This window comes from Mchenga conophoros, linkage group LG12 (genome assembly GCF_057382185.1).
Source record: "Mchenga conophoros isolate Kocher_MC1m ecotype Shallow Benthic linkage group LG12, M_conophoros_male_GT1.1, whole genome shotgun sequence".
NCBI classification, from domain to species: Eukaryota; Metazoa; Chordata; class Actinopteri; order Cichliformes; family Cichlidae; genus Mchenga; species Mchenga conophoros.
In genome coordinates, this window is record NC_140537.1 from 16,719,950 (window position 1) to 16,732,334 (window position 12,385).

General features: G+C 42.2%; 1 protein-coding gene across 6 annotated transcripts in view; it reads left to right on the forward strand.

The window, feature by feature from the left end:
* LOC146562381 (multiple C2 and transmembrane domain-containing protein 1-like) overlaps positions 1–12,385 on the forward strand; it is a 148,125-nt gene that overhangs the window by 46,703 nt on the left and 89,037 nt on the right. For all 6 annotated transcript variants that reach the window (XM_085294086.1, XM_085294088.1, XM_085294087.1 and 3 more), the window contains exon 2: positions 5,435–5,555. In XM_085294086.1, coding sequence (XP_085150212.1) covers positions 5,435–5,555 — 121 coding nt within the window. The remainder of the gene's footprint in view (positions 1–5,434; positions 5,556–12,385) is intronic.

A 12,385-nucleotide genomic window follows, 5' to 3' on the forward strand; every position in this document is an offset into this window, starting at 1 on the left:
TGACCAGACATCCTCCAGCTTCTGTCTCCTGAGGGGCACCAGACAGGGATGCCCACTCTCCCCCTCACTTTTTGCAATTTTTATCGAACCTCTAGCAGCAGCATTTAGACAGGCTACAACAATTAAGGGCATAAAATGTAAGAACATAGAACATAAAATCAGTCTCTATGCGGATGATGTGTTGCTTTTTCTGCAAAACACACAAACCAACCTCTCTGAGGTAATTACTTTAATAAACTGGTTTTCAAGAGTTTCAGATTATTCAATTAACTGGCCAAAATCTACAGTTCTCCCCATTAACTGCTCCTTCCATAATTCTTCCTCTGCCCCACTGCAATCCGGAAATATTAAATATTTAGGTATTAATGTCTCTCCTAAGCTTTCAGACTTAACTAAACTAAACCACATCCCACTTCTAAAGAAAGTAGAAGGCGATCTGACTAGATGGAAATCTTTACCCATATCACTCATGGGAAGGGTCGCCACTATAAAAATGATGATCTTGCCAAAAATAAATTACTTATTTTTGATGATCCCTAACAAACCATCACAAGATTGGTTCAGATCTCTGGATTCATATATTTCCAAATTCCTTTGGAAAGATAAACCCCCGCGTATTAGCTTAAAAACGCTACAAAGAACCAAGGATAGAGGAGGATTAGATCTGCCTAATTTTCACCAATACTTCTTAGCCAACAGGCTTCAGTTCATCTCAGAATGGTTAAAACATACCTTCTTAGTTGAGCCCTGGCTAGATGTTGAACAGGCACTATGCAAGGATCTAGAGATTTCAGACCTACCATTTATTAGCTCAAACATCAAAAGACATGAATGCTTTAAAAGTATCAACATCAGCTTTTCTCTAACAGCATGGTGGGAGTTTCTAAAAATAACGGAGTCTTCATTAATCCCATGCAAACGTACACCTATCTGGAATAACCCTGACATATTACAAAACAATAATATGATTAATTTCCCAGAATGGAGTTGTAAAGGAATTAAATACTTAGAACATATATTAGAGGGAACAGAATTTATTCCATTTGACAGACTAGTTGAACAATATGGGATCAACAAGACAAGGTTTTTAGAATATCAACAAATTAAATCCATAGTAAAAAAGAAATTTAACCTCAGTCAAGTTGAATTACAAACACCACTAAGTGCGGCACATTTTCTTACTCTTAAATCCCCCAAATTATTATCTAAAATATACAGAACACTTTCTAAATTAGATGAATCAATATCCCTTCCTACTGCAAAGTGGGAAGCAGATTTATCAGTCAACCTAGACCAAAACTTCTGGTCTCAGATTTGCTTAAAAACTTTTAAATTAATTAAAAATCCCAGTCTGCAATTAATACAATACAAAATACTTCATAGAGTGCACTATACAGGTCATCGGATGTTCAAGATGGGCTTTACATCTTCCAACAACTGCTCACACTGTCAAGGCAATACACCAGACAATTACATCCACGCTCTTTGGTTCTGTCCACCAGTGCAAAAGTTTTGGCGCGAGATATGTGAAGACATATCAAAGTGTCTGAAATGTAACATTCCAACCTCCCCCTTAGTGTGTTTGTTGGGCAGCTTAGATAATATCACTTCAGAAAAGAATATAGCCCATATGATCTTCACCGCCCTATGCATAGCCAAGAAAACAGTCCTCATGAACTGGAAAAATAAAAATAATCTTAATTCTAACCAATATAGAAATTATCTATTAGATTACATTAGTCTTGACACAGCCTCTGCCACCACATTAGATCAATTGCTCTGGGCCCCTTTTATCAGCTCCATCACCTAGTGGGGGTGGGGGGTCATAGTTTGGTCCCGCCTTCACTGTTGTGATTGGTGAGGGGGTAGGGACAGGCTTAGGGCGTCGGGGGGTTCCCCGGAGGCATCTTCCTTGGGGGGCTCAACCCGGGGTAGCGGTCACGTCCGGTTGAGGGCTCTGTTGGCTCTCAGGTGACTGTTTCCTCGCGGCTGCGTGCAGCGGGGCTAGGGGAGGGTCTGTGCTGACGGACGTGGGTTACTGACCTGGCAACCTGGCTGCCCCTGGGTGGGTCCGGGATGGGCGTGAGGTTCTGGGGGCGCTCCGTCTCTGGGCTGGGGCCCGGGCCGGGCCTCGGGGGCTTGGGTCCTGGTTGGTGTGTTGCCGGGGTTGTGGGCGGGTGGGTGCATGGGGGCCCGGCCCTGGAGCAGGGTGCCGCCGGTGCGTCGAGCCGCCTGGGGGGCTCTTCAACTGGTGGGGGGGATGGTCACATCTTGCAGGAGCTTTCTTCTCTTCAGGAACTCTCTGCAGGAGGGGGAGATACAGGAGAGGTGGAGGAAGATCTCAGCCTGGGCGTTTACCGTCTTATGTAGTCTGGAAGATGTGTGGTTGGTGGGGTGGGTGCAGTTTTCTCTGTGGTGGGGTTGGGTGGACTGTCCAGGGCTCTGTGGAGCCGGGGGGCGCTACTGCACTGGGCCCCGGTCTGATGGGCCTGGGCCCCCCTTCCCTGGCGGGTCGCAGAGGGTGGGGGTGCCTACTGGGGTCAGCGGGGGAGCTGGCCCCAGGGAGGGGTTACCTGCCCCTCCCTTCCCTCCCCATCTCCAGCTGCCTCCCTCTTCCCGCTCCTCCACAACCACCCACACATGCAGGGCCTTGGAGTGGGGGTATGTCACCAGGGTGCAGAGGAGGCTACCCCCCCCCCCTGTCCCCTTCTGGCTGCCTCTGCCTCAATTTTATCCCACAACTTAGACATTCACGTTATTCACACTCTCATTACACATACATATAGGATCTTGGGGGTGGGCACAATCACGGAGTCCAAATCACCATCAGGGTGTATACCTCACCCCTGACGTCGTTGCCCACCTCTCAATTTTAAATACACTTAGTCATTGAGGGTTAGCAGGAGGGACTATGCGCTTACCTGCTGCTCCTTGGCAGGTAGCTCCATGCCCTCCTGGGTTTTAATTGCACCTTAGAACACATATGCATCAACACTACAATGAGCGGGTGGAGGGAGGTTTGGAGTCTTCTCCCACCCCCATTCTCTGCGGCCTGCTGGAGCGGGAGGGCTAGTAGGAAGAGTTGGCCGTCCGACTGCGGTCTGGGGTGTGGGGCCTCCCTGCTGCTGCGGAGTCGGGGTGGTCTGCCTCTCCCCACCGCAGGGAAAAGGGTAACACCACCTGGGTCTGGGTGCAATTCCCCCCTCCAGGGGCAAGGGTACCTAGACCCGGTTTGTAGAGTACGCTTGGGGAGTGTGATTGTGTGTACAGCGTCTCTTTATGTCTGTCTCCACGTTGGTTGAGTGTGGAGTGAGTGCATATGAGAGCATGAGGGTGGGAATGGATGTTTGTGTCTGTGTGTGCCTGTATGTCTGTGTCTATATGTCAGGTTGGGTATCAGACGCCACCTCTCTGGGGACACCTCAGGCCCTCCAAGGTTTGGAGGCCTATCTCCACCCACCACCACTTCCCCTGCCGGTGGCGGACTCCCTCAGGTGTCGGTGTGTTGGTGGTTCTTTGTGTCTGGGGGTGGGCGTCCGGGTACACACCGGCTCACTCCTTGGCGGCCGCTTGTCGGGGCCTGGGGCTCGCTCGGGCCCCTTTGGAGGTGGGGTGCCCCCGGCCTCTCGGCCTAGGGCTCGGTCACTCAGGCGCAGCTGGGGGCCGGCGGAGCTCACGGGCGCGTCACTGCAACTCCCCCTGACTTCTGCTCCGCGGCTGCTGGGCGAGCCCTCATCTGGGACTCTCCTCAGCTCTTACTGGGACAGTGGCGCGGCTGCCCCTCTGTTGGTCTTCCATGGTCTCTTGTGTTCTGGGGGCCTCTGGATGTCTGGAGTTTTGATCTCCTCCATACCCGCTTCACACCCTGGAGGACGGGGCTGTGGCCCCCCTACACTCCCTAGCAGATCATTACATGGAGAAACCTTTGGAATGCAAGCATGCTGATCCACACAGGTATGCACACATGGGTATTCACAGACACGGACTAAAGCTTTCTTGGCTGCTGCCTCAAAGCACACTGTGCGCTGTCTGTCTTGCGTGCTGCACAATATCGTTTATTATTTAGTAAATATTGATATCTATGACTAGCTAGTTTATTGTGATGGTGCTTTGTTTTCTCTATTATTATGTTGCTCTTTGTTGTTTGCTGTCTCCTCTGTTTGTTTTTTTTTTTTTTTTTTTCTCCATACAGGTGACCCAGGAGTTCTTTTTTTTTTTTTTCTCTCTCTTCCCCCCCCTTCTCACCGTCTCTTCTCCTCTTTGGTTTTCTTTCTTTCTCTCCCCCTCTCTCTCTCATTCATTCCCCCTGTCCTATTTATTAAAAAAAAAAAAAAAAAAAAATGACAAAGGATGAACTGAAGCTCTGCCATCACGTAATGTCGCATACTGCTGTTTCTGATGTCATTTAAAAAAAAATTAAAAAAAAAAATATATAGTCAGATTACTGTGTAAATATAAGTGAGGAAAATTGGTGTTGTTGAAATAAAAGTTGATAAGAATATAATTGGTTAGGGAAAGAGAGCTTGTATGTGACATTGTTGATACAGAACAAGCTCAAGAGTGTATTTTCTCCTTTTTTTTTCCCCATTTGCATTTCTCATTCTCTCATTCTCCCAGTGGCCCACTAGCATTTTTCTGTCTTTATTTTTAGCTTCATCTCAGAGTATGATAGCTGGTGCGATGTGACAGAAGTCCCCCCCCCCCCCCCCCCCCCCCACACACACACACACACAAGATACATCAGGGTAGTAGAATAATATGTACCAAATACTGATAAACAAAGGCAAGTGTCATGGATTTCAGCGTAGCCTGGTGCAACATGTGGCCTGCAAATGGGCTTTATGGCCAATCACGTTTACAGCCAGTGGGGATTTCCTGTCACAGTGGACAGCTGCACTGACGTGTAAAGCCACAGAGATTACCCTTTCCAGCAGCAGGATTTTTGGAGGCTGCAGACGGGGGTACATGCTTTCTATGCTCACACTACACGTGACGTACTGTATATTATGTAATTATTTTCTAAAGCATGAGCATTTCTTATTTTTATCTTTTCAGTGTATAATGATGTTGTAGAAAACAAATGTCATTTCTAAAAGACCCCAAAAAGCCCAAACCTTTGTTTTTGTAACATAGTGTTATTCTTCAGAGATCTATTCAGAAATCTCTTTATTTGTTATTTATTGAGAAACATTTTTGCAGCTATTTCTTGGGTCCAATCTTATATGTGCAAGCAGATTGTGATGTTGACTAGAATTAAGTTGGACTAAAAATACCTTGCGATTATTTCTGTTTTTGTTTCTTCTGGCTTTTTTTTTTATCCCTAATTGCAATGGGTGTCTTATTTATTTTGTCACTTCTTATTTTCTCTGTGTGTGTGTGTGTCTGAAGCATATTACTGAAGCAAACTAACCTGGGCACTGTCTTATCTTCACAGGGCATCAATATTGTGGGGCCCAGTAATGTAGAGCCCCCGCCTCAGCCTCCTCCTCCAGCCATGTACCAGCTGGATATTGTCCTAAAGAAAGGGAAAAACCTGGCCATCCGAGATCGAACAGGTAGGAGAAATTCCTCGAGAATATTCAGGTTTATGTAGAGTTACAGTGGGAAATGCTTTATCTGGTTTCTGTTTGCCCCATCAATTAAAAGTTACCCTGTGCAGCAATTAGCACAGGCAGCATCTAGAACGCCTGGTTTGAAATCCTACTGTTTCAGGCTAAAAGAAAATCTGTGACTTTCTGGATTCTTTTATTCAAAACCAAAAATGAATGGTGTTACAATTATTGCCGGTGTGTCTAAAAGTATTTAGACTCACATTAGAGTGAACTTAGATACTCCCAGTAGCAGATAAAATGTTAGACAACTACCGTAAATAAGATAAGTAGTCCTGGATGATAGTGAAGCAACTGTACTATGTGACTGCTTTTATTAGTCCATGGAGGTGCTTCTACATGAACAATAGTGTCCATATATTTTCTGATAAAGAAACATGTACACCACTTTAAAACTGTTATTTATGTGTTCAGGACTTCAGTAGCTCTATGTTAGAGAGAAACATGCTGAATCAGGCTTTGGCCGAAGAAACAGCTTCAGTGGTATGTTGAGGTTTTAAGTAAATGAATAAATTGTTGGCTTTAGTTCTTTAATAGGAGTAAGAAAAATATGGAAAATCATCTGAATTACTTTGTTTTCTTTAGGCTTATTGGCTATTTTTACACACTCAAATCAACTCTTTTTTTTTTTTATCTCCCTTTTATTTACTCACTGATCTCCATGTATTCTTTTTTAAATCACACATCACAATCCATTTTCCATATGTGATGTCAGATTGATTTAGTAGAAACGATTTGGCGCATTCCTCATGCATGTGAGCATGAAAACAATTCAGCTCTGGGTTAAACTAGGCCATTGTCACATTTGGAGCCTAGACGAGTGATTCTAATGTGATTCTTCTGGTTTCTTTTGTGTAATAAGATGAAATCGTACCATAGGCGCTTCCCTTGGCTACTGAGCGTGAGCAAGACCTGCAGTGTAAAGACTACACACTGCTGTATTGTAAGCGATGACTATAGAGAATGTAAACTAGAAACACTAAGTTAGAATTTATTTAGTTTTGCACCAGAGTAAAAGATACTAACTCATCTTAAACAAATGGTAAATGGCCTGTATTTGTATAGCGCTTTACTAGTCCCTAAGGACCCCAAAGCGCTTTACACAACCAGTCATCCACCCACTGGTGATGGCAAGCTACAATGTAGCCACAGCCACGCCTGACAGAGGCGAGGCTGCCGGACACTGGCGCCACCGGGCCCTCTGACCACCACCAGTAGGCAACAGGTGAAGTGTCTTGCCCAAGGACACAACAACCGAGACTGTCGGAGCCGGGGCTCAAACCGGCAACCTTCCGATTACAAGGTGAACTTCCAACTCTTGAGCCACAATCAAACGTTTGCCTGCTTCTCTGGAGCTGGAGTATGTGATTTAATGTAAGGTGGCTATGCTCAGCTTTAACACATCATAAACTCTCACAGACTCTCACAGTGGATTGCATGGTGAAGGATGCTGAAGTCTCATTAGTGGCTGTAGCAGTCACCATGACAACAGATCAGAATGAGCTGCCTTTGTCTCTCCTATGCATTTTGCCTGACTACCTGTCCACCCAGATAATGAGCACTGAGGTGCTGAGCTCACCTGTCCTGTTTTAGCCCATCAAGACAGCTCATTAGAGACACAGAGAGAGACAGGTAGAGAAAGAGAGAGAGAGAGAAAGGAATATAACCTAGGAGTGGAATGAATGGAATATTAGCAAAAACAACAATAAGTGCTGTTTCGTCTCACAGTCTTTAGCCAGGGTGTCTTCCTCCTAATATTTACAATGGCACATCTTAACTCTTGGCCTGTATTACCGGGATGTTTACTTTCCCCCCCCTTTAAACAGCAGGAAATAGGTAAACTGAAGAATACAGAAAATGATTTTCTATTTGCACATCTCTCTAGGTTCCCTTCTCATTCATGTGTCCTGAAGTAGAGCAGGATTATCAAATAAAGGGAGTTTACTGCAAGAAGCAATTTAATTCTGCTACTTATTGATTCACTAAAAGCTCTGGCATGAATTATAAATGTTACAAATAGTCTGCAGTTTGTCAGCAAAAAAACAACAAAAACCAAAAGAAATTTGTTTTAAAAACTTTTAATTGTGCATAGCAGAACTGTAAGTGAAAACAATAAAATTATTTTAATTAGACTACAAGTCTGAAGTATTTTGGAGTGCTAGACTTTGTTAATTTAAGCAGACTGTTAACAATGCAGAGCTTCACACGATATAACAGGAGGATACTGGTAAAAGAAAAGGTGAAATGTTTTGTTTGTCACCTTAGTGCTGATCCATGCATCAAAGTGATGGATGCACTCAGACAAGGTTGACTTGGAAGACAGAAAAGAGAGTGAGGACAGGGGTTCAGTGCCGTGTCCTCCTTTATCCCCTTTGCTCTTTAAAGAAACAGGCTCGATAGATTTCTAGAGATGTGCTGCCTTAACAAAATTTCCCTCCTTTGAGGAAATGAAAGCAAGGAAAATACAAACAATATACACTGGTTTGAAAAACTGTTTGCCCCCCCCCCCCTCCCCTTCTGATTTCCTAGTGTTGCATATTTGTCACACTTACATGTTTCAGATCCTCACACTAGTGTAAATTTTAGACAAAGATAACCAGAGTAAATACAAAATGCAGTTTTTAAATGATGATTTCTATTATTAAGAGAGAAAAGTCATCCAAACCTATTTGGTCCTGTGTATAAAAAAAAAGTAACTGCGTCTCTTGTTAAATCGTGAATTAACTGTCACTAAGTTCAGTTTCACTAAACACACTCAGGCCTGATTATCAGCTGACCTGTTAGAACCTGTCTGACAAACTGAAGCTAAAAGATCTCAAAAATCAACACATCATGGCACGATCTAAAGAAACACCTGAGAAACAAAGACACTGACATCTATCAGTCTGGAAAGGGTTACAAAGCAATATCTAAGGCTTTGGGGCTCCAGTGAACCACAGTGAGAGCCATTATACACAAATGGATCAAACTTGGAACAGTGATGAAGCTTCCCAGGAATGACCGGTTGAACAAAATTACTCCAAGAGCACATCGACAACTTATCCAGGAGGTCAAAAAAGAACCCAGAACAACATTAAGCTTCACATGTCTCACGTAAAGTTAGAGTTCATGATTCAACAATAAGAAAGAGACTGGGCAAAAATGGCAGCCATGAATTCCAAGATGAAAACCACTGCTGACAAAAAAGAACGTGTGTGCGTGTGCGTGTGTGTGTGTGTGTGTGTGTATATTTATATAGTGCAAAGACATCCAGGATTCATCCAGGATTAAAAAATAACTTGTCAGGTGTTAAATGAAAAAACATTTCAGTATTTTTATCACAGTAAAACTCTCAACATTCTCTCATTTACATGTACAGAGTAAAATTATTTTATAAATTGTCACCAGGGGAGTGCTTTTTGCCTTCAGCTTTAAAAGTCCGATAGCATGTGTGGGCAAGCAGCGTGGACACACAGGTTGTGAAGTTGATAACTCGAGAATGAGAAGAAGTAGGAGTTTGAAATTGATACCGTAGGTGTATCTACTAAAAATCTTGGCCAAGTTTGAATCTGGTGACCTTGACTTCAAGATCAGAGGTGAGAGGTGAATGCAGTAACTCGAGAACAAGGCAATGTAGGATTTTGAATCTGCTAGGATGCTCAGAGGCAACACTGGCAGCTGCCAGTGTGTTTTTTTGTGCTTTTATAAACCAATATACATGTGTATTAATGAAGAAGAAACAGAGCAGTCTGTTATGAAAGCTGAAGCTTCTACAATTTTACATCTGCCTATTATGCTTAGTTTAATGGGTGAAAATAACCTGACCATTATCATATTTCTGAAAAAAAATCTAGTTCTTAGAGTCCTAGCCTCATCTTAGCTGTCATATATGATAGCTCAGTGATGAGGTCAGTTGAAAATGTCTGCCTCTAATTCCCTGTGTTTGACCCAAAGGTGAAGCCCATCAGAATCTAAAACATAACAGATATAACATCCTGCATTTCACTGTTTTAGATGTTATGCTTACTCACAAGGAAAATCTGAACCTTGACATGAGAAAATCTGGTCATAAAAGAGGCGACTGAAGTGCTATAGGACGATAAAGATGTAGTTGTCGCAGTTAAACATGTTTGGTTGAGTAGTTTTTGTGCAAACTCTGGTTAAGCTGTGCTTGATTTCTCTAGCTTTTCAAAGACACCATATAGTTGTCATTTCAGCATCTGCATATCTGAGTAGTAGTGGTTACTCCTGCACGTTTCTCCTGTGCTGCACTTCCTCTTGACCTATCTTTCTCTTGCTTTTCAAGTACTGAAGGATAATTATGTGGTGCACATATTTAGCTGTATTGCACTGAAGTTATTTAGTATAGTTTCATTTGGATGCTGAAAATTAAGTGTTGCAATTAGAAAACCTTCCTTTTGAAAAGCGTTTCCTATCATCAGCATTCAGCTCTCAGAAATAACTGTGCAGTTTCACATTTGTATTGTAAATGCAGACAGTCTCTGTCTGTTATAAACACATGTTTGAGATGCCGGTCGGTAGATCTCCCACATAACATTGCAGTTTTTGGCTCTGAATATTTCAGCTGATGGCCACAAAAGCACAGGGGACTTTCAACCTTTATTGCCAGTTTTATGTCTATCAGTCATCCCTGATTTTAACTTGTGCACAGCCACAAAATGCCACATTTACAATTGTGGAATCAATATAGCTATATAAGTACAGGAATTGTGATTGTTGTTTTGAATGGTTGTTGTTTATAGCCAGTAAATCAAACAGAAAAACAGACTGAGTAAATCTAGGTGTATAACAGAAATACTGTAGCCCAACTGTGCTTCTCCATACAGGCCATTTACACTTATAGACACAATTAAAGGCAGTATTCCAACAACTGATGTTAAGCTCAAAGTTTCATAATTCTGCAAAATAAAGATACAGTATAAATTAGGAACTTATGAAGTTAGAGACTAGACAATATCTGGAATTTGAGAAATTGCGTGATTCCTCATCCTTACAGACACTTACCAATAGCCACTCTAATTTTATCCCAGCGTAAGTAATAGCTACCTAGACAGTTGTAGCTGCTGCTACTCGGATGTGCTGACTTGCTTTGTGTTCACTGTGAGAACCCGTGTGTGCGTGTCGCTCTGCTAGTGTGTGTGCGTATTAAGTGCTGCTATTAGTGCGAAGGTTTACAGTGATTAGTTCTCAGTTTGCAAAGTACAGTGACTGTGACAGAGCTTGACACCACTGCCGACATGCTGTTTTGCTTTATTTTAAGTCCTCTTTATTACTTTCTCCAACTTTCCACAAACAATTATTTTGATAGACGACTAGTCACCGATTATTTTTGCGATTAGTCGACTAATCAGATCATGCATCCATTGGACGTAAAACGTACAGCTTATTGCACCAGCACGCATCTGCTCTTATATAACTATCATTAGCTTACAGCTTGAAGTGTTTAGGGTATGTGCTAACTAAAAAGAAAGACAAGATGACAGTTTGTTAAATTTTAATGAAATCTGCAGGTTGTTTCAGTGAAGTTTAATAAACTCAGCTGTCTGCTCCTTGCTATCTAAAATATAACAGGACACCGGAGTATATTCTCGAGCATCTCACACTTCTGATAATCAGTTGTCTGCTTGACGTTTATTCAGCTGTGTAAAAACTATAACTTTAATCTCAGCCAAACCGATTTACTCAGGAACAAATAAAATACTAAAAAAGCCAAACAATAACATTTTTAACTTATCTAAGTGACTTATATTACATGTTTAACCTGAGTAGTGAAAGACGGCGGTGGATTTGAAAACGATTTGCTGGGCGTCTGATGTTCTCAACGGCTCTAGTGAGCCTTGTACCCCGGCTAACTATCGAGCTAGTGGGTAACAGACGTCTCACGTTAGAGCGCTTTTGAAAATATGTGATGTCTTGATAAACTGAGCAGATATTTGAGGTTTACACAGCTACAGTCAGCCTGAAAACACGTTAAACTTTTTTTTGTGACCCAAAAAGAATAATAAAACTAACTAGCTGCAGCCATTGTTGACTACTGCGCTGGGCCGCGCTATGAATTCTGGGACACAGTTTCTTCTTCTTCTTCGGGGTTTAACGGCAGCTGGCATCCTTGTACATTACGGTGGCTGGGAAGTGCAAAGCGCAACAAATTAAAAAACGGCAACAAATTTAAAATCCGCAACAAATTAAAAATCCACAACAAATTAAAAATCCACAACAAATTAAAAAACCGCAACAAATTAAAAATCCACAACAAATTAAAAAACCGCAACAAATTAAAAAACCGCAACAAATTAAAAATCCACAACAAATTAAAAAACAGCAACAAATTAAAAATCCACAACAAATTAAAAAACAGCAACAAATTAAAAATCCACAACAAATTAAAAAAACAGCAACAAATTAAAAATCCACAACAAATTAAAAAACAGCAACAAATTAAAAATCCGCAACAAATTAAAAATCCACAACAAATTAAAAAACCGCAACAAATCAAAAATCCACAACAAATTAAAAAACCGCAACAAATCAAAAATCCACAACAAATTAAAAAACCGCAACAAATTAAAAATCCACAACAAATTAAAAATCCTTGACGGAAAGGGATTGTCTGAAATACCGGAAGTGGCACAACGATTAGGCTTACTCCATATTTGTAGCTCAGAAAAGTGATTCGGGATGTCAACAAACGTTGAGAAACTCACGCCTCACAGCGCTTCCTTATCACCCTGACGGTGCTTGCTGCACTACATAGAGAACCGGAAAATGTTTTGCCC